The sequence below is a fragment of the Phalacrocorax aristotelis genome, chromosome 6 (assembly GCF_949628215.1).
Source record: "Phalacrocorax aristotelis chromosome 6, bGulAri2.1, whole genome shotgun sequence".
Taxonomy (NCBI): domain Eukaryota; kingdom Metazoa; phylum Chordata; class Aves; order Suliformes; family Phalacrocoracidae; genus Phalacrocorax; species Phalacrocorax aristotelis.
In genome coordinates, this window is record NC_134281.1 from 23,101,893 (window position 1) to 23,123,117 (window position 21,225).

A 21,225-nucleotide genomic window follows, 5' to 3' on the forward strand; every position below is an offset into this window, starting at 1 on the left:
GCCAGGAAGATGACACCGATGAGTTATTCTTTAAGGAACTAAGGGATGCCTCTAAGTCATCCGCTCTTGTCTTTATGGGGGACTTCAACTTGACAGATGTCAACTGGGAATGCCACACAGCTGGGACAAACGAGGTCCAGAAGGTTCCTAAACCATCTGGATGACAACTTCTTGATACAGATACAAGGAAACCAACCAGGAAGGGTGCCTTCCTTGACTTGTTTATTAACTGAGAGGGCCTCAGGGGTGAAGTGGAGATCGGTGGCAGCCTTGGCTACAGTGACCATGAAGCAGTCAAGTTTAAAATCTGTGGTGACAGGAGGAAAACTGTCAGCAAGACCTCAACTCTGGATGTGAGGAGAGCAGACTTCAGGTTGCTCGGGGAACTGCTTAGTAATGTCCCCTGGGAAAAAGCTTTTGAAGTTGCTAGGGTCCATCAGTGCTGGTTACATTTTAAGTACCACCTCCTAAGAGCACAGAAGCAGGCAATTCCAAAGTGTAGAAAGTCAAGCAGGCACGGTAAAAGGCTGGCTTGGCTGACCAGGGATATTCTAGAAATAAAGAGAAAAAAGAAAGTATATGGCCAGTGGAAGCAAGGTCGGGTGACATGGGAGGACTATAGGGATGCTGTTTGCCACTGCAGGGAGGAAACATGTGTGGCCAAAGCTCAATTAGAGTTGAAGCTGGCCAGTACCATGAGGGATAAGAAGAAGGGCTTTTTAAAATACATTAATGGCAAAAGGCAGGCCAAAAATAACATTGGCCTGTTGCTTGATGAGAATGGTCACCTCACAAGCAGGGACATAGACATGGCAGAGGCATTTAATGCTTTCTTCATTTAATGCCTCAGTCTTCAACACCAATGGTGGGCTCTGGGCTAGAGAACCATGAATGTGGGAATGATAAACTCCTAATAAACCTGAACTTGTGCCCGCCTTGAGGAAGGTGTAGAGTGCGACGAGTGACACAAGAAAATGGAATGAAGCTGTGTCAGGGGCAAGTTCAGGTTGGACGTTCTTCACTGAGAGGGTGGCTGGTCACTGCAACAGGGTCCCCATAGAAGCGGTCATGGCACGAAGCCTGTCAGAGTTCAAGGAGCATCTGGATGACACTCTTAGCCATCCAGTTTAGTGTTAGGTAGTCATGCCAGGAGCAGGAAGTTGGACTTGACAATCCTTATGGGTCCCTTCCAACTTTAGATATTCTATGCTTCTATGATTCTATGATCTTTTAAAGGCCTTTATCACTGCAGTAGTTTCTGAAAACCACTGCCACAGATGGACTTTATTTCATTATAAAGCTCTGCTTTGCCGTTTGTAGGAGGATGTCATTTTCCTTCCAGTAACAGCTACTAACTGTGCAGCATTTGCTGGTGATCTTCCCATCTGGACTCCTGGAAAAGCAAAAACAAACAAACAATTGTTTGTTTGTTCTTTACATTTGCTTCAAGTCAGCTTAGCAACTGCTTATGGGGTTAGAATACATCAGCACAATAGAATATTGTTGATATTACCATTAATTAGCAAGTGCCTACATTGTTGTTTCAGGAAGTTGGTTATTTTTTTATTCTCCCTGATAGTCACTGGAACCATGCTGGCAGGAGAGATACTTTCTTTTTAAGATAATTTAGCAATGCAGCTGCAAACCCCTTTGTGATTAGTGATTTACTTTTTGGCACTACAAGGCGCTATGTAATTTGTGTGTATTATTCTTGGAGGAAAAAGTCACCCATGAAGGGAATTTCATGAGGCTGGAAACTCGAACTCCTTACAAAGTTAAAAAGGAGCTTTAAATATCCTGTTGCATGCAAGTGTCCTTTTGCATGCTTTTACTCCTAGCTTACCTGAATCACAATCCCACCAAAACCAAAGCTCCCACTTACACAAGTTACCGGGGCAAAACCTCCTGCAGAAGACATCTCTGCGCCCTCATGACTATGTGGAGACCTCCATGATCAGGAATGGGAAGAATGGGTATGTGAGTATCTTCTGGCTTAGGCCAGCCAGATTTTACTTACTATTAAGAAAAAAACTTCCCTGAGGAATTCTGAAAATAAAAAGCTAAAGGAATTTCACATGCACACCATAGGCTGAGGACAATGATTTGCTATTCCTTAGATCCAGGTAACTGAGCGTCACACTGGTGCTCATGAGACAAATACAGCCCTGCATATGAGTCATGGGGAGCTCCACACAGTGTAAGGGCCCTGAAGTAAAATTGGCCAAGGCAGTTTCATGACTAAGAGGCAGTATTCAGCCATTATACAGTTTATTAAAGGGATAAGCATTTATATGTACCAGGACAGAGCATGATGAGCACAGGCAGAAATTGAAAGTACCTTGAAAAAACCCTGCAACTGTGAGAAAATATGTTGCTTTATGTTCCAGACCTTGTGGAGTGGTCAGACTTGTAATTGTTTTTTATTATGCTTGGCATTTGCTTACCAGTTCATTACCAGTTATTTTCAACACTGGAAGAAACTCTGAGCTGGATTTTCTGCACTAAAGGAAGGTGAAAAAGCAGGGGAGCTAGGCGAGCTCTCCTGGTGGGTTTGGCCGGGCGGGGGTGGGGAGGGGGGTGAGGGCGGGGCCGGGCCGGGCCAGGGACAGACACGGGGGGGCGGGGCGGACGGACACACGTGTGTGAAACAACCAGCTCCGCACCTGGGTGCAAAGCAGAGGCACATTCACATCGCCTTTATGGAGATGCTTAGGGATTACAATGGTCCAACTAAGAGAGGTGTTTGGCTCTGTTCAGCCTTCATTATGTTTTAGAAATCAGTTCTACCTGTGGTGGAGAAATGAGTATCCCAATTTCTGTGCCTTTGCCACCATACTTGCCCAATGGTGTCATGTCTAGCAACAGCTGATTGCATTTTCCTGTGAGACTGGCAACACCTTTTTCAAGCAGCATGGTAAAGTTGCCCAAGTGTTATTGTCTCACAACTATTTATGCCACTTGAACTTGCTGTGACATTTCCTTCATTCTATTGGGCAGTCTGGTGGTACATGAGCATCTTGTCCCGTGGATGTGCTTATCCTCAGGTGACACTAGGGAGTACGGGTTTTGTTCTCTGTCAGTGGACGGAGAACTACTTGAAGGAACTGAGCTGGAGATGTGAAACACTGGGAACAAATGGAATACTGGCAGATCTTGTGTGGGGACTTGGGGGCTGGCACCAGTACTTCTCATGGTAACCTTTTGTTCTTCCCATGCTGGTGTGGCCTATGCTACCCTCCGTTCTGGCAAATGAGAACAATCCAACCCTACCAGTGATTTTGTCCCCACGCCTGGCTGCTGTTAGATGTCCCTTGTGCAGTACTCACCTTTTTGTATTCAACTGCTTCTGACTTCCAGTTGCCCTGAAAGTACTTATTAGCAAAGAACTAGCCACCAGGGATGTGTGCATAGTAGGGCATTTTCTGCTGCACTCTCACTTGGGCTGCATTAGGGTTAATTTTTGACACTGTGGCTGGCAGATCAGGCTGTTAAAGATTAGATCCAGACATATAAGGCGGCCAAGAAGGCCAACAGTATCCTGGCTTGTATCAGGAATAGTGTGGCCAGCAGGAGTAGGGAAGCGATTGCGCCCCTGTACTCTGCACTGGTGAGGCTGCACCTCGAATACTGTGTTCAGTTTTGGGTCCCTCAGTAGAAGAAAGGCATTGAGGTGCTGGAGCATGACCAGAGAAGGGCAACAAAGCTAGTGAAGGGTCTGGAGAACAGACTTATGTGGAGCAGCTGAGGGAAGTGGGGTTGTTTAGTGTGGAGAAGAGTAGGCTGAGAGGAGACCTCATTGCTCTCTATAGCTACCTGAAAGGAGGTAGTGAGGTGGATGTTGGTCTCTTCTCCCAGGCTACTAATGATAGGATGTTAGGAGATGGCCTCAGGCTGAGTCAGGGGAGGTTTAGGTTTGATATTAGGAAAAATTTCTTCACTGAAAGAGTGGTCAGGCATTGGAACAGGCTGCCCAGAAAGGTGGTGGTGTCACCATCCCTGGAGGTGTTCAAAAAACGTGTGGACGTGGCACTTCAGGGCATGGTGGTGTTGGGTTGACGGTTGGATTCGATGATCTTAGAGATCTTTTCCAACCTTAACTAGTCTATGACTCTAGGACTCTATATTCAGCCCTTCCTCACGGCCGCATTCCCGCCCCGCGCCGTCTCGCGGGCAGGGCCGCCGCCGCTCGGCAGGGACCGCTCTCCTCACCCGCCGCCGCTGCCACCGCCCCTCGCCGTGCATACTGGGAGCTGTAGTCCGGCGGGCGGAGCGACCCGCGGGTCGGCGGCGGGAGCGAACTACCCGCCCCAGCGTGGCGCGGGGCGCCGGGCCGGTCGTTCCTTTTGAATGATTTCAGTGCGGTCAGGGCTCGCTTAGGGCGAGTCTCGCAGCTGCGGCGCGACGTGAAGGGATCTGTGGCGTAGCGCAGTGGGTGCCTTGCGCGTTGATGGCAGCCCGAGCGGACTCTGCTATGGCCGCCCGTGGGCCGCGGCGTTGGTAGGAGCGGCAGACGGGCTGCGCCTTTGCCCTTTCGTCTGCCAGCGTCGCCGCCTGGAAGCTGGCGGCCGCCCACGCCGACATGTCGCTGGCCATGGAGGAGGAGGACTACGCCAGGCTGGTGATGGAGTCGGAGCCCGAGTGGCTGCGGAGCGAGATCAAGCGGCTTTTCCAGGAGCTAGGCGAGACCACCCGAGAGAAGATCCAGGCGGCGGAGTACGGGTTGGCCGTGCTGGAGGAGAAACAGCAGCTGAAGCAGCAGTACGAGGAGCTGGAGCTGGAATACGAGACCATCCGCACCGAGATGGAGCAGCTGAAGGAGGTGAGCCGGCTGCAGGGCGGCAGGTGCCCGCCTTGCGGAGCGGCCCGGGCCCAGCCCTGCCGCTGTTGGGAGGGGGGCGAAGGCTGCCTGGGAAAGGCGGGAGGGGGACAGGCGGCCGTCTTCGGATCCCGGGGGCACGCGGGCTGAGGGGCCCGGGGCTGCTGCGGGGCGGTCGGAGGGTCGGGGTCGTCGTGTCCACCCCCTCCCTGCTCTGCCCCCGGCAGAATTTGGAGCGGGGCGACCAGGCCTCAGTTTTGTTGCAGGCTGCGTGATTAAAGCTTTCCTGCTCCGAAGCGATAGCTCTCGAAGACGATTGCCTTTACCTTTCAGAGCGGGAAAGGGGGAGGGGGGGAAGCTTTTCTGCGCCTAACCCCTCTCCTGTGCCAGGGGGATGTGGGGGGGAAGCGGCTAAATGCCTTTATTTCTCTTCCCGTCACGTTTTGCCTTGGACTCTTGCAGCAGGTCGGCCTCAGGCTGCAGCAAGGAGAGGAGCCTCTTGGCTGCCTGCACTGAGGCAGCGCAGCTCAGCCCCCGGCCCGGGGCAGCCGGCTGCTGTCACCGTGCTCCTCCCGGGAGCGGGGACCGGGCAGATGGGGCATGGCGAGGGCTGGGGATCGGGGTTTTGGTGGTGCCAGGGTGCCTCTGTGGCCACTGTCACATGCCCGCTTTTGTGCGGAGGGAGGAATCTTGCGTTGGTGTTAATGACTTCCTTAATGCAGACCACCGCAAAAATAATAGAGTGGGCTTTAGGTCACACAGCTTTGTTTTGGTGCAGTTCACTGCTGTTGGCCGTTTTGGTTTTTAAAATTTTTTTAAAGGAAGCTTCAGATCTCATCTACTTTATAAAGTGGAGTAAGGTTTGTGACAAGAAATGCTCTTTTCTTGGGTCAACTGACACAAGTTTTTCTCGTGCAATATCTTCCTCGGGTCTAGAACCACAGGAAAAGAGCTGCCTCAGCAAGTCCATGCAGAGAGTGGCACTGACCTGCCAGAATATGCAGACACATGTTTAGCTCTCCTTATGAGAGTATAGCTGATATTCTGCTAGTCTACTACATGGTATGTCTCATGGGAACTTGTTTGTCTGCCTGCATCCTTGGTTATTTTGGTGACTGTTTCCATGCAGGCAAACCCTGTGCTGCTTTTCAAATGATTTAGGCCTTACCTTGATTGCAAAAAACCTGATACAGCGTAAGAGGTGAATATATGTGGATTTATTTGACCAATGCAGACTGTATCTGATGGGTCTTTGGTTTAGCTCGTTCAGTTGGAAATGGATTTGAAGTAACATCAAAATACGCTCTTTCGGAGGGAAAGTAAATACTTGTGAGTGGAGTGGTACAGATTCAGCTGAATCTGTGAACACCCTCATTTCCTGCATCCTGTCTGTATTTTGGTTTTGTAAATAAAGCTTTTTCTATTCTGCTTTTATGATGTTAAATAAGCAAAAGAGATTAATTACCTTGAATTACATGGCTATAAACTTGTTAACTAAATATGCAAACTGAACTAATATACCAGTATAACTAAAGCCACTTGAGACCAACACAGCAGTGTACAGTAGCAGAGATGCTACATGAAAGTCAAGGGTAGAGGCAGTCTTGAAAAGTAGGTGACAGTGATAGAGTTGTGCTAAAGAAAAGTCAGTAAACCCGTTTGGTAGGTGGGATGGGAGACATGGCAACGAGAGGTGAAGGGACTGGCCCAACCTCATTCAGCAAGTCAGTGCCTGACCGACGAATGGAAGCCAGGTTGTCTCAGTCACAGATAGTGCTTTATTCACTGGGCTGTGCTGCATACACTTGGGCATTACATATTTTTGCTTTCAGATGGAAAAAGGCTTGAAGACAACTTATTTTCATTCTTTTAGGGCTGCAACACTTCAGAAGCTTGTAGGAGAGGTTTAGAAAAATGAAAATGGCAGGATCAGCAATGATTCACTCCTTTTTGCTTTTAACATTCTGAAGGACTTGCTTTGCATGTGCATGTCCTGTTGTAATTAAGTCAAAACCTGGGAGGCAAGTAATTCTGGGAACAGCTTGAGGACTCTGCTAGTTAGCCTACGCAGGGAAAAAGCATTGCTCCTCTGCATTGTGATGCTGTGGAGGAATCTGGTCTGCATTAGATTGTGTAAAACTTTAGCAGATGCATGAAACACGCTCTCAGCAGAGGAGTTGATCTTCTCTGCTGTTTATGCAACTTCTTGCTTTTCCTAGGCACGGCTAGAGGAGCCTGGCATACAAGACTTGCCACACTCCAACCTAAAGGGACTCTGCCTTGGGTTACTTTGGGTTGTTCCTGGGAAAGGCAGGGGATTGATGGTGGCGTGTCTGACTAGAACAGGAGTGCTTTCCATCTTGTTTCTTAACTGTGACTTCATGCAGCCTTTTAAAATACAGCAATTCTAGTCTCTCAATCTTGTTTTGTTCTTCTCTACTGAATCTGGAGACCTTGACAGTGCAAGGCCATGTTATGATGAGAGCTGTACGGGCACACAGCAAAGTTTCCTGTCCTGCTGGGTGCTGTAGATTTGGATATGTTTTAATTTGTTTGATGTTATGAAGCATCCCATATCATGGCCCTGTTCATACCGTAGCCAAATGGGCTCTGAGCATGAGAACCTTGTAATTTGTTGAAAGTACAGGCTTTTCTGCTACAGTCATCAGATCTTCCATAGCTTTCCAGCCAGGTTCTTCTACCTGTCCCCCATCCCCGATTGTGGCAGAATTTCATAGCCTTAACCTCCACAGATTTGTCCCTTTGGTAAGTGCAGATGGCATCCTCAGAGCTGTACCTCATTTTGTAAAGACGTCTGTGTAACACCCAGTATTTGCACCCAGTGCAAATACACCCAGTCCTCCTGGTGAAGCTGGGGACCTGTCCTGACCTTGCACTGGGGCTCCAAACCAACCTCTCTTTAGTCAGGGTCCTTGATAAATTGTTAATTCTTCCCTGAGTTTGTCCTTTTACCTGCTTGCACGCTGGCTTGATCTCATACCTTTTATGGTAATTTGTGCTGTATTTCTTGTATCATTTTCATTTGAGAGAACTAAATATAAATACAACTTTCTTCCCTGGTGAACTTACTGGTTATCTTGAGTCCTGCCTTTGCTTTTGTAAAAGGGAATTAATTTCAAACTTTTATTAATTATAGTTAAATAACACAGTTTTTCCTAGTTCAGAGAAATAAGATACTGGCTTTCTTGTAGTGAAATACTACATCACATTGCATATGTAAAATTTTTATTGTTGCTTTTTCCTCTCTAGGGAATGAAGTAATAAAAGGTTGTTTCTGTAGGCAGTGTTCAACTATTAAGTCATCCTGCAAGCCTTTGTCTGTGATGGTGCTAACTGTATAAATTATAGGGCTGCCTACCTGTCTGAGCCAGGATTTCTGTACTTACGGGGAAGATACCTAGGATATGCGATTTGCACTCTCCAGCTAACAAAAGTGGTTGTCTGGGAATTCAGTTATTGGCATCCCTCATGATTTGTAGGGGAATGTGGCGTGGAAGGTTAGCTTGGAAAAGGGGTTATCTGCTTCGTTCAGTACTTTCAAGTTGCTTTTGAGATGTCAGTTAGATCTGTAACTATTAGCTCAGTTATGAAAACGGCTGCTGACCAAAGCATTTTTCTGATTAGCTGGTTATGTTGTACTGGTGGTGGCAGATTTGCATTTAAATCCCTCAGAAAACATGGACATTATATTATGAATTACTTATTTTTGTAATAATGTAAAAGTATGCAAGTAGGCTGTGGCTGTCTTTAAAGTCTAAAACAATGTGTTGGTACATCACAGTTAATGTGACGTATATGGTTCTGTATGGTTTTTAAGGGAGAGGGGAGGTGGGAAAAGCTTACAAGGATGAGTGGGATGGTACATGACCCTTTGTTCTCAGTACGGTGGCAGTGGCTCCTGTTTTTTCTTTTAAGGATCATGTATTGACTTTATGCCATGCCATGAATTCACTGTAGATGATTCCTGGGTGGACTTAGAAGCTGTCTTTGAAAGAAACATTCAAATAACACCTTGAGCTGTTACATTTCCCATTAAGCTAACATGGGGTATACTATGCAACTAAGGCAATATGTGCCAGGGCTGTAATATTTGTGCTGTTTATTTGAATGTACTGCTCAGGTGTAGTGTATAGTATCACTGCCGGAAGCTTTGCTTAATTCATTTACATATGTAACAGTTAACCGGATACATGATACTTCATCCAGACTGGTTTAATGTTTTAACTGTGCACCTTCAAAAGTGAAGGAATACCTTTCCTGAATACCTTGTATAATACTGTATACCTTATAGACAGACACCTAAGCTAGTTATTGACGTAGCAGTGATTTTCCTTGCTGGATTATCTACTTTCAAAGCATTTTACCAATTGTGCTGCTGTACCGCTGTGCTCATTTTGTATGTAGGAACATTAGGGCAAAGAGGGAAGAAATGGCTGGGCTAAAGTCACCTGACAAGCCAGTGGAAGACTGGGATTAAATTCTCCGTGCTCGTAGTTCAGTGCTGGATCAACCAGGTCTTTCCACTTAATCATGGTAAATAATCATATTCAGTCATAACACCTCTAAGGCCTCAGGTACACTGCTGCAATCTCCTCCTGACAACTATTAAGCTGTAACATTGATTCTTGTGTAAAGCAGGGGACCTTAACAACACTTGAGATTACCTCTAACCCTCTGGTGCTGTTAACACCAAAGGGTTTAGTACATAAAATAAAGGAATTTTTTTAATAGACCAGCTTAATCCTGGTTATACATATGTAAATCTAGAATAAGAAAAGTACAGCTACAAGTTGGTGTTGGGGAACTGATTTCAGTTTTGCACATACTAATCGAAAATAGTTATACTTCTGTGAACCTGCTTTCTGGGATTTGATGGTGATTGTTACTTGGACTCTAACACCTGCCACACTTGAAATGTAAGAAGAGAACAGAACTGCTGTCTCTAGTGTAAAATCGGACCAAAGACTGTGGGTGGAGTAAGCAAAATACTCCTGTGCAAACTAAGCATCATATATGTTGATAAATCATAGTTGGTTTATGTTAAGAATAGAGCCTCCTCTAATTTTAATTTGATGTCTGCAGCGGTATAGACACTTAGTACTGTGCTTCTTACATATCCTTATTTTGGAAAAAAGAAAGCCTGAAAAACTAAACACTCCAGTTTTCCTGCTGTACTAGAAATAGTAACTTGTAGGGTTTCATGTTGCTAACTTCATTTTCTTTGCCAGTGCTGCTTGAACTGCCCTTCTTAAAAATCTGAAATAATAATATTCTTAAAGTGATGATTTCAGATTATTTTGAGATTGCCAAATTTTCTTCTTGGGCCTTTTCTGATAAAATTTGCTGCCTCATATGTAATAGAACATCCATAAATATTGGGATGAATAGTAAGAACCTTCAGGTGGAATTAAATTATTTAAAAACCCCCCATGTTTCCAGAATAGCCTTTTTCCCTAGGCTGCTGTAGTCTCAGCTGAGAGTTAGGTCTTGGTGAAAAGTGATGCTTTATTTTTGTTTTGTGATGCTTGTCTGTGCCATGGCCCAAAATGAGGGCTGTCCCTGACCCTCCAGCAAACATCAGATAACTTCTTTCTAATTTTCTACATTAGATTAAATGCAAGGTTTCATGAAACAAAAGTTTGGCAGCAGTAGTCCTGTTTACTATATATTTTTCCCCTGGAAGTGTGGCAACCCTGGGTATTTGCTGTCCTGGTGGAGCGGGTACAGTGAACTGCACTGTGGAACTAAGCCAAATTTTCCTCTTTATTGTTTTTCTTTTTTTGTTAGCAGATTTCTTCTTGTTTTTGAATTAGGTCACTTCCCCAATTTAGGTCACAGGCATCCAATACATGGTTGCACAGATACCACCTCACCAAGAATGTGTTACTGGAGCATCAAATAGGTGATGAGAGGAGCATCTTAAGCTAGTCTTGCTGCTGAGCTCAACAGTGAAACTGCTGCCCGAACCATAGCCTGCACAGCATGCGTGGGTCCTTCTTGCCTGACTGCTTGGAATTGGCAGTCTTGGGGATGCTGAGCATTACTGCCAGGCTGGCACTTATGGCAGGGTCTGGACTGGTATGTAGCCTGTCTTGCAACACTTTTTATCTTTACCCAAATAAACTGTTCCTATTAAAGACTCACATTTGGCATCCTTCAGCATGCAGTCCTGGATGAGGGCACTTTAGAGCTGAGGCTCTGCGTGTAGGATGGAGGGCTGCCTGGGTGTTCAGGGAGCATGGTGACAGGGTCAGCACCAGGGAACAGGCAGTCTCAGCAGGAGAAACACCAGATCAACTACTGCATGCTGGCAGCCTCTCTTCAGACTGATATTGCTGAGGGCTTGAGTGAACCTGGAGGACTTCTGATGGACACCTCTGCGTGGGTGATGGCTGTGTGTTCCTTCATTCCTGAAGCGGGATTTTGTGCAGCCCCTTATGTGGTAGACATCCTTCCTGGAAAACAGAAGTCAAACCTATGGTCATTAATGTGTTGTTGCACGGGGGTTTTCGTGCAGCTCTGCTGTGGTGGTGCCTGCAGTTTGCTCATTTCAAATCGCAATTCTCACCTGCCATTTCAACATCTGCTGGAACAAACTCACTACTTTCAGGGGTGTTAATAACCAATTTATCTCTTTGAATTTAGGACCATTTTTCTTCTAATCAGAAAGAAAACTGTAATGATTTGGAAAATTGCCTGGCTTCCCTAGGAGGGGGACCAGTGGTGGGAATAGCAGTTCTCAGGTCTGTGTGCTGCACCAGAGTTAATGGATTCACCATTTCCTCTTTTGCTCTATGGTATGTGAGGTTGTGACTAATCTGTGGTGGCATGGGGCCATAAGATGACTTCCAGAGGATGATGCATCTTCCAGGCATTCATTTGCTTGCTTTCTCTGCTTTTGGCAGACTGCAGAGAATTGTTTGTTCAGATCTGGTAACCTAGCAACAGAGCAATGTAACATGGGTTTGAAATATGATCCACAAAACCTTAGCAGAGGGAAGTGACATAAATAAACTTTGCCATCCAAATGAATGCAGGAGCCTCCATTTCAGAGAATACCTGAAGTTTTAAGTAATAGCTGCAGAACTGTCACTTTTTTCTTGTTTTCTCCTTCTTCTAGCTCCTGCTTTCCTTCTTTCCACCTCCTACTTTCCTTCCCCTGCTCTCTCCCCAGCTGTTTTCCCTACTCTGGCTGAAATATGCCCCAGACAGCAGAGTCTGCCTCCACATCTTGCCATGAGTCGGGCTTGCCTTGCAGACAGGTGTCAATCTGGAGTGGGTAGATGGGACTTACCTCAAGAGTCTGTTAAAAGCTGTTGTCTCTCTTGCCCATAAAACAGACGGGTTTGCAGCCTGGGCTCTGGTGAAGTGAAGGCGCACGTAGCGTCTAAAAGCTCCTTTACACAGAACACTGCTTGGCTGTCAGGTCTGTGAGCCTGGACGTAGGCCTAACTGGGAATGTTTGGCCCAGACATAGTTGAAGCATGGTATGGGAATGGATGCGGTTTCTCTGCAGTCCTGCGGTCATGGTCGGCACTTGGGTCAAGGAAGGCTGTGCCATATTGGGGCCTATGCAGCTCTCGCTGAAATGAATGCCATGTCTGGTGGTGTGCTACACTCATGCTGTATGGTCCAGCCTCTGCAGTATGCTGCAGTCCTTTGTCTCCTTAAATCTTTTGGTTTTACCTGTTAATTGATGCCACTGTACAGTCTGGATCTTAGCAAGCTTATGGAGTGGTGCTGAGCACTATGCTGTAGGCAACGAGGTGGTATTACAGTAAATTAATTAGGAAGTCTCTCCACGTGTGCTCTCTCTCAGTGCTGAAAAGAACTGGTCCTGTAGTTTAGCTCTGGCTCCAAGGCAGAGATGTGTACTGACCTAATGGATCAATAAGCTTATTTCTTTAGCATTGCTACAAACTAAAAATATGTTTCAACTGCCATCTAACCCACCAAAACCAAACAAGTTTCATTGCTTCTGGTGCACAGAGTGTTTTACATCTGATACATGTCTCTTTCTTTTCAAGGTCAAAATTCTTTTTGTTTTCAAATGATCGATGGTTGATGTTTGTTTGGAGCTTCTTCTGTTGCATGAACTGATGATTCTAAGGTAGAAGGGGTTTTCTTGTGCTCCTTGCACACAAGGCTGCGTGTGTTCTGAGGGAGATTTGGTTGTGATGGCAAATGTGGTTGAATATCATGACGTGTTGTCTGTGGTCCAACCCAGTTCTCTAGCTCTTGCTAAAGCTCAGCAGTGGGTGCCCTGACAGTAGCTGTGAATGAAACTTTGTGACAGTATGATGTTGGGAAGTAAACAGAGAGAATGCATTTTCAAGCAATCAGTATATAATTATTTTGTGGTTTGCTCTGATGTTATTTGGAGGGGGCATTCTGGCCTTCAGAATGGGAATTGGCTGTTGCAGGATGAATGCAACTGTCCCCAAGAGGTAACGAGCAGGAAGAAGCAGGGTCATGTAGCACCACATGCCCTCAGCTTTGGTACATACTATCAAAAGAAAGATTATTTTGCCAAAACACACTTCCGTAAATAAATTTTGGTCTTTGATTTGTCTGAAATAATTCAGCAGTGGTCCCAATTTAAACTTTTTTTCTGGCATAGTTTAATCCAGTAGCTTTCTGAGGCTTGTATCTATGTAAATAAAGGCTCCAGTCTGACTCCCATTTTAGTTCACTGTGTTCAACAGCTGTGCAAGCAATTCTACTTGGCTCACTTTTGGTGATGCTTTCATAAAGTGTTTGCTTTTAAGCAAAAAGTGCTTAAAATCAAACATTCTTGGTTTTTAAAATCAGGTAATAATTTTTCACATAAATAATTTCTCTTGAAGGGACTGAGCTATTAATTTCCAGCTCAGACTTTCATCTGTCCCCTTCAAGTTTACATAAATGTACATAATTTAACAGCTGTAATGTCAATAAGGATGAGGCTTGACCTCTAACAAGAGGTGTCATTTTTCCCTTCATCAAATACTTCTTCCATGTGGTTTTTCTTTTCTCAAACTTTTGTGGCTTCAATCTCTGGCATTTCTCATTGCAAAAGTCCATTTTACATGTTTGGTAATGGTTTTCATTCTGTCACTCAGCAATACTGGGATATTCTCACACATCTTATAGCTGCAGTGGTAGGCAGAGGGTTTTAAAGAAGAATTTGCATTTTGAATACAGCAACATACTCAGTGTGACAAAAGGTACAAGAAAATGCAAACCTTTGCACTGAAGCATTAGTGCTCTTTAAGAAGGCTTTGTTGTGGCTTGTCTTCTAGAAGAATACGCTGAATTTCTTCTCACAGTTATAATGGAATGATAAGCTTTGTTATCTTAAGTAAATCCAACTGCTCTAGCTTTTGTCGGCCACCTTTCTGGTCTTTCATAACAATATGGATGGTTTTTAGATTTGAATGGCTGGTTGGTTTTGGAAATGAGTGAGATGCTGTCATGTAAAAATCCATCTTCTGTGTACATAACATGCTGTATAGTTACAAAAAATCTGCATTTAAATTGTGTAAATGAGTTCATTTCAAATGCATGAAAACCAGAATATTTTGTTAAGTTGGAAAACCCCCTGTCTATGGCTGGTTTATTTGGCATTGCTTGTGTGTTTATCTGGAGGCCTCTCTTTCCTGATGGAAAGGAGAGGATAGGTACAGTAGATGGCAGTTTCAAGTATTACACTGGGCTTATTTTTAGTCTTGATTCACAATTTCTTTCCTTGCGTATCTTTAATAAGAATTTTACTTTAAATCCAAAGTTTTCTGATTTTTGTGTCATTGGTTTTGGCAGACATTTCTGATTTTTTTCAGTCTGCTTGTGCTAAGATCTCCTGGCATTTTTGTGATAAAACTATTTCAGGTGGGCAGGAAGGCACTTACCTGTCCCCTCATATCAACTGCAAAGAGCCAATGAGGGCAGAATTGGAATTTACTTTTTCTAATTATTAAGATCCCTCTAGCATCTGATTATTCAGCTGTGACAAGATTCTCTGGCACTTCAGTGGAAGCAGAGACCAGTGCAATATAACTTTGTTTCATAGGTGAGTTATGACAGTCCTGTCAGAAAAGCTAATTGAAGTGAGAAGGACTTAAGAAAACATTAAGACCTCTTTTCAGCCATGTGCTGGGCTCGCATGGGATGTGCTGAGATCTGTGTCCATACTTGTGCAGCAAATCTGTTCAGAAGGGACAAACCTGAAAAAGCTGCCCCTCTAGCCTCAAATACAGTTTTTCATAGACAAAATCTTGGCTTTGCTTACTACCTATTTCTTGGCAGTGTTGTCAGTCTTAAATGCAAAGGTACCAAGAATTGTGCCTTTAAAAAAAAATTATGCTTACAGTTTTTTGAAGTGAGGATAGAGGAAAGAGGAATGCAGAGTTAGGATGACTTGTTTCTTTTGTGCACCCACAGAGGCTAGAAGGTAGCTGAACTGCCCCAGCATTTTCCCCTTCTCTCCCAATGAGGATGAGTTACTTGACACCAGTAGCTGAATTTTAAATACCAAGTAATTTAAGACCTCTGTTACTCATGAGATGGTTTGGTATTTGCACATCTGAAGTGTTAACTGAGCATCTAACCTCATACAAATGTTTGTACTCCTAAGCCCCCAATATAAACAAATGCATGCACAAAACCATACCCTTAACTCTGTAGCTGCTTTGGGTTTAATGTGAGTTAAGGCTTGTGCTTTCAAACACCCTTTGTTGGAGCTTTTCTAAAAACAGCAGGAAAATATAGTCTGTGTTGTGCCCTAATTACTTACAAAATGGGAGTTTTAATAGGAATGCAGATGGACCCTGAAACCTAATGACCAGGACTGTGATGGCCTTTTTTTTTACCCTGGCACCAGGAAGATGATGTGCTAGCATTTCCTTAGAGCTGTGCCTCAGTGTTTGGTGGGAGAGCATGCATGCTGCAGCGTGGAAGTTCAGTGAGACACCCTCATAAATATTTGGATTTTTTTTTCTGCAGTTGCGGCACCGGATTTTTGTCTTGTTTTTCTCCCTTCTTTATTTTAAATGGGTTGGGAATGTTTTATGGGCAGGAAATGTGAATGGCTCTTTTTAAACAGCTGTGCTCACAAATAAACTTAAACCAGTGGAAGGGTGTTGAACTCTCTCCTTTTGGAAACAGCCAAAAACCTCATGGAATTGGAATAGTTCATTTGCTTTTTGAAATGGCAGACTTGGTTTTTGAAATGTCCTCTCACATCCTTAGTTTACAGCATCACAAGTTTCCTTATTGTGTCAATGAGGCTATTAAGAATGTTTCCCTCATTAAATTTGTGAGAAGGTAAATTGAAGCAAAGGGATCTTAGATTTTATGCTTTATTAATGGAGTTTAATCTTAAATTAACATTCATTCCTTCTTTAATTCTGTTTTGGGTTAGAATTTCTAAGTCTTGTTACCCTTGTTGAGAAAGGAAATACATCCTGAAATTCCAAAAATCTGCTTTCAAGTAAAACTTAATGTACTTAAGCAACTTTTAATAAAACTCTCTTAAATACAGTCCATGAGATTAGTGCTTTCTCTCACATTTGTGCTACAGTACAGGCAATTAAATACTGAATGGATGGACTTGGCTAATTTAATGTGATTTTGCTGAACTGCATTAAGAAATCTCTGAACCTATCAAACCTAATTGTAAACATGAATTTCCCTGTGACACACAACTAACACAATGTAGATTTTTATATTACATTGAAAGTTAATAAAGCATAGGTGTGTATGGCATATCTTACAACAGAGGGCACTACTTGTATTTTTGTTCCTTACTTTTTGTGTGTACGTATGCACATCTGGCAAATTCTAGCATTATGAGAAGTCTGAAAAAGCTCAAGTCTTTCTTTATTGCATACAATAGCTAAACACAAGAAGAAAATACCTTCAATCTGCTGCTCTTTGTAAGAATGTATTTTGAAAGGTGCTTACGATCATTCACTTTTACACATTCCCTTTCATTTTTTGGAGAGAGATATATATAAAAATCATCCTTTTCTGTAGACTTGGCAGCTGCTGACTGAGTGGGGGAGGAAAGGGAAAAGGTAGGGAGAGCAAAAATGAGATATGAGGTAGTGACTGAGCTTGTTACTTTAAATCTTTGTTTACGCTGAGTATTATCAAAACATGCCCCATAACTTCCCAAGCACCGTGTTCAGGAGAAACCTCCTTCCTGACTCTGTGGTGGTGGTGAATGTTGCAGCCTTGTCTGATACCTTTCACTTTCGTTTTGGTTCTCACCTCCCTACCACCCCTACCCCTGCTCCTCTAAAGTTGTGAAAAGGGTGGTGTTTCTGCTTTCCAGATAAACTTTCCTGGAGAGTTTCGTGGGATCTGTGAAAGGATTTTTGAAGGCATCTTTCCCAAAAATTAGTTGGGTAGTTGTAGAGCTACCTCTGTCCTTTTCTGTCTCCTAGTCATTCCGTGCTTGCCATTGCATGAAGGTGTGGCCCTTTTGTTCAGATCCCTTCTGATTACAGTTGCTGAATTCAATCTCCTAATTTAATATGAATCCTTCTGGTAACTCATTTTGGTCTTAAAAATTCTTTGTGCAGAAGGTAAAAGCAAATACATGGAAAAGACAAATCTTTTTTTGTAGGTTTTTTTTCCCTCAAAGGATGCTATTTCTCTCGCCCTCCTACCTGTCCTTATATGTATTATGCCCTCAAGAGCCACAGTCTTTGTGGACCTAAAAGGTAATCTCTGAGGCTGGGGATAATCTAAGCCAGACAGGCTGGACATCTGGGTGAGTGGCAGGCAAGTCTGTCTGAGTTCTCCACTCCCCACAGGAAGGAGAAACTGCAGTTGCTTGATTCGACAGAGAGCAGCCGGCTCCAACCCTCCTTGCTGTCTTGGGTCATATGTTCCTCTGTGAAACGCACCAGGCTTTGATTTTGTTTTGTTCTGATTGTGAAATCACTGCAGTTGGAGAGCAGAGTGCTTTTATAAAGTTTCTCCTTTTCCTTTTCATGAAGGAATTTTACCAAAGTCTTAAAAATTGAAGGCTTAGAGTAAAATAAAAAATATTAAGAGCTTTATTTGAAACTTAACATTACTAATCTTGTAACAAGCCTGTAATTTTTCTTAAAATGGTAGCAGTTGCCATGTGTAACTGTTGCTTTTGGTTGTGCATGTATGCCATGTTTTGTCTTGCTTGGGTTTATTTCTATAATAAAGATTACAGGATAATTTCTGTATTCACTATATTAATATTATAGCAATGATGGGTGTATGAGTTATGCACAATTGGCTTAAAAAGAAAATGGTAAGCCTTGGCCCAGGCTACTTTGTCTAAAGCATAGTTAGCTGGAAGGAATGTTGTTCTGCCCTAGTATAAGTAATGTCCAGACAATTGAGCTGTCTCACTCTCTTGTGACTATCTCTAAATAGTAGCCAACTTCAAAGGAAAGTTTATCTGTGCAAGATAGATAAGTTTGTCAGTGGTGGAGAGCTGATGGTGATTTTTTAGCAGATTTGCATGTTAATAGCTTGGTGCTTGTGTGTGTCTTCTTGATCAAGTGGTGGTTTATCTCGGGCAGCATGCTGGGCGAGCCCAAGCGGGGATATTCCACTGGCAAGCTGCCACACAACAGCATGGAGCTGACTTACAAACTGCAATGAGAGACTGTACTTTCTGTGTGACAATAAGTGGGATTCACCACACAATGGTTTCGGGCTGGCATAGATGGAAAGGGCTCAGGACATGCTGATTAGGAGCATCCCCATGTAGGAATGTGTGCACGTGTGTGCTAGACTCTTCTGGCTTTCAGGCGCAATTTGAGGGTTTGAATATAACACCTGCTAGCTCCCACCTGCAGCTTTGTCGGTGGCTTCATTTCAGCCACACTTGACTTAGACTCCATAGGTGAAATGTACGGCAGCTATTTTTGCAGGTTGCATCTTTTAGGGGTAATTAGTACTTTTTATTTTTGCATAAGTGCAACCTTATGTTCTCTACCGTAAGTCCAATTCAGAAAGCTATTTAAAGGTGGGCTGAAGCCAAAATGTCCGAACTAATCCCTGGGAAATGAGACCACTTGCACTTTACTGGCTAAATTAGAGTACTTTTTGGGGAGTAGGGGTGTTTTAAAACACTTGGAACAGATCCATCTGTGGAATTGTTTAGCCCCAGCCTCTAGTGTTTCTGTTGCTACAGAACAGCCCATAAAAACTAAAGACTGAACCATAGCACATACATAAATAACCACAAACACCATGTGCCATGTTTAGCTTATTTTCTCATTTTCTATTCTTTGCCCATAGGTTATGGAGCCTCTATCTTTGGAGGCGTTCAAAACCCACCTGGACAATGTCCTGAGCAACCTTCTGTAGGTGGCCCTTCTTAACACAGGGAAGTTAGACTAGGAGATCCTCAAAGGTCCCTTTCAGTCTCAACTATTCTGTGATTCTGTTATCCTGTGCTGTTTTTTTTTTTTTTTGTTTAGCTGTTTTTTTCTTTTTACCTGTTGTGCTTTATCATATGCCCCATAGTTTGGGATGCAGTTTTCAAGTTTGAATGCATTTTTATGATTACCCCACCAGCACCTATTTTTAGTAAGTGAATACTTGCTGAAGGACTGAATAGCTGAATCTAGATTTTAGCAAGTGGAGCATGTGAGATACTTCAGGTATTTGACTGCATTTTGGGAGGGCTGAAGGAATGCTGACTATCGTGACACTTGTAGGATTACCTCTTAGGAAAGGAATGCAGAGATGGGTGATCTTCTGTCAGTGCCAGGCCTTTCACAGGCTCTATATTTTTATTTCTGCAGTGATCCTACTGATCACTCTCGTCTTCAGGAGTTTTGAAGCCCCCCCTCACCCCTGCATGTGTTTTGCATCATTCCACCCTCTATCCTTGCAAACTGCCATTTAACTCCTAGAATGGTGTGCATGAATTATGGGTCACCTTTAACCTCTGTGGGGTTCTGGGGTGGGAAAAATCCCATATTCCAGGATTGATTTTGACCCAGGTAAGCCAGGTAAGGTAATTTTGACTCAGGTAAGGTTGATTATACTTTCCTGTCCTGGGTCCCCAGTGGAGGTGAGCGCAGCAGTGAATTGGAGGGAGACTGTACTTAGGATTGTCCTTGGCCAGTTAGAAACAGACTTGAAGTGTGGATCTTAGATTGTGACTCCTCTGTTTCTGAATTTTGGGAGGTTTTTAGGAAGATGAGAGAGCCTCTGGGGGTCGGGATGTAGGTTTTGCATCAGGGTTGCTGGGACAGTGGACTTGAACGTTGGGCTGGTCTGGAAGTTTGGAGGAAAACTTTCACATCAAAATGTTCTGTATTTCAGTCTCCCATGCATACATGCTGGAGTAGGGAAAGCATAGCTTTCCCAACAGTTTTCTTGTTTGAGACACCCCCTACCCCAGGACTTACTAATAAATCAGCTTGATTTTATCCTCTCTCTGCAAGGATACAAGGAAGAGAAATGTCTCTAAAGATTCTTTGTTACCTACTCGCTTGACTTGGGAAACAGGTAGAAACCAAGCAACAGGAGTACAGTAAGAACTGTAGTGGTGACAGAGAGCTGATAAAATCTGCATAGAATGAAAGCTGTGTGGATTTACATCAGCTACAAACCAGCTTTGTAGCTGGCTGTTCTAATGTAGCCTGTGTGGCCAAGCACCCTAAAATATGAGTTATTGGGACTGAAGTAAATGGACCTTTTTAACATGACACAAAGTCTGTTAACATCAGAATTGGTCTGATGTTCTGTCTGACATCCCTATTGTTAGGGTTTGCTGGGAGCAAAATAAGGCATTCATTCCCGTCTTGGAACTGCAGCTGGGGAAGCAGCTGGCTCATCCGGGGAGATTTTCAGTGCTGGCAAAGGCCCTGCAAGGCATCGGTTGGGTTTTAAGGTTCTTGGCTCTGGGAATTGTGAGAATCGATCCTGTGCTCTACTGCACCTCCTCTTCATCAGTGTGGTTGTATATGCCCTTACTTCCACAACAGGCCTGTCCTGTACTTACTCACAAGGCCTGAAACAGTGTTAAGGTTGACACTGTATTCCTAGGTGTGCTTCCTCACAAGGAATGTATTTTCTCATCTCATTATTGTTGTTCTTTTTGGCAAGGTCACCTCCATAGAAAGTGATTAATTTGATAAAAGTATTTCTCTTGCCCTGGGCTCCTGTATTTGCTGCATAGTACCACGCTGTGTTAGTCATGTGTTAGCTTTGTGTTACTGCACATAATATTAGGCTTTGTATGAAGAATGTGCCCTTGATTTTCAGTGGGCACTGCTGTACAAGGGAATAGAACCTTCACAAAATGTGGAGTTCATGCAGATCTGAGTTCTGTTCCATCGCCTCTTGGTTCAATGAGGCTTAAAATCTAAATTTCTACTTGTAAAAGGTTGCCAGACCTATCA

At 43.8% G+C, this 21,225-nt stretch overlaps 1 protein-coding gene across 2 annotated transcripts in view; it reads left to right on the plus strand.

Moving 5' to 3' along the window:
• The first annotated feature begins 4,240 nt into the window (after nt 1-4,240).
• BICD2 (BICD cargo adaptor 2) overlaps nt 4,241-21,225 on the plus strand; it is a 99,111-nt gene continuing 82,126 nt past the window's right edge. For both annotated transcript variants that reach the window (XM_075096634.1, XM_075096633.1), the window contains exon 1: nt 4,241-4,819. In XM_075096634.1, coding sequence (XP_074952735.1) covers nt 4,580-4,819 — 240 coding nt within the window. In that variant the 5' untranslated portion in view covers nt 4,241-4,579. The remainder of the gene's footprint in view (nt 4,820-21,225) is intronic.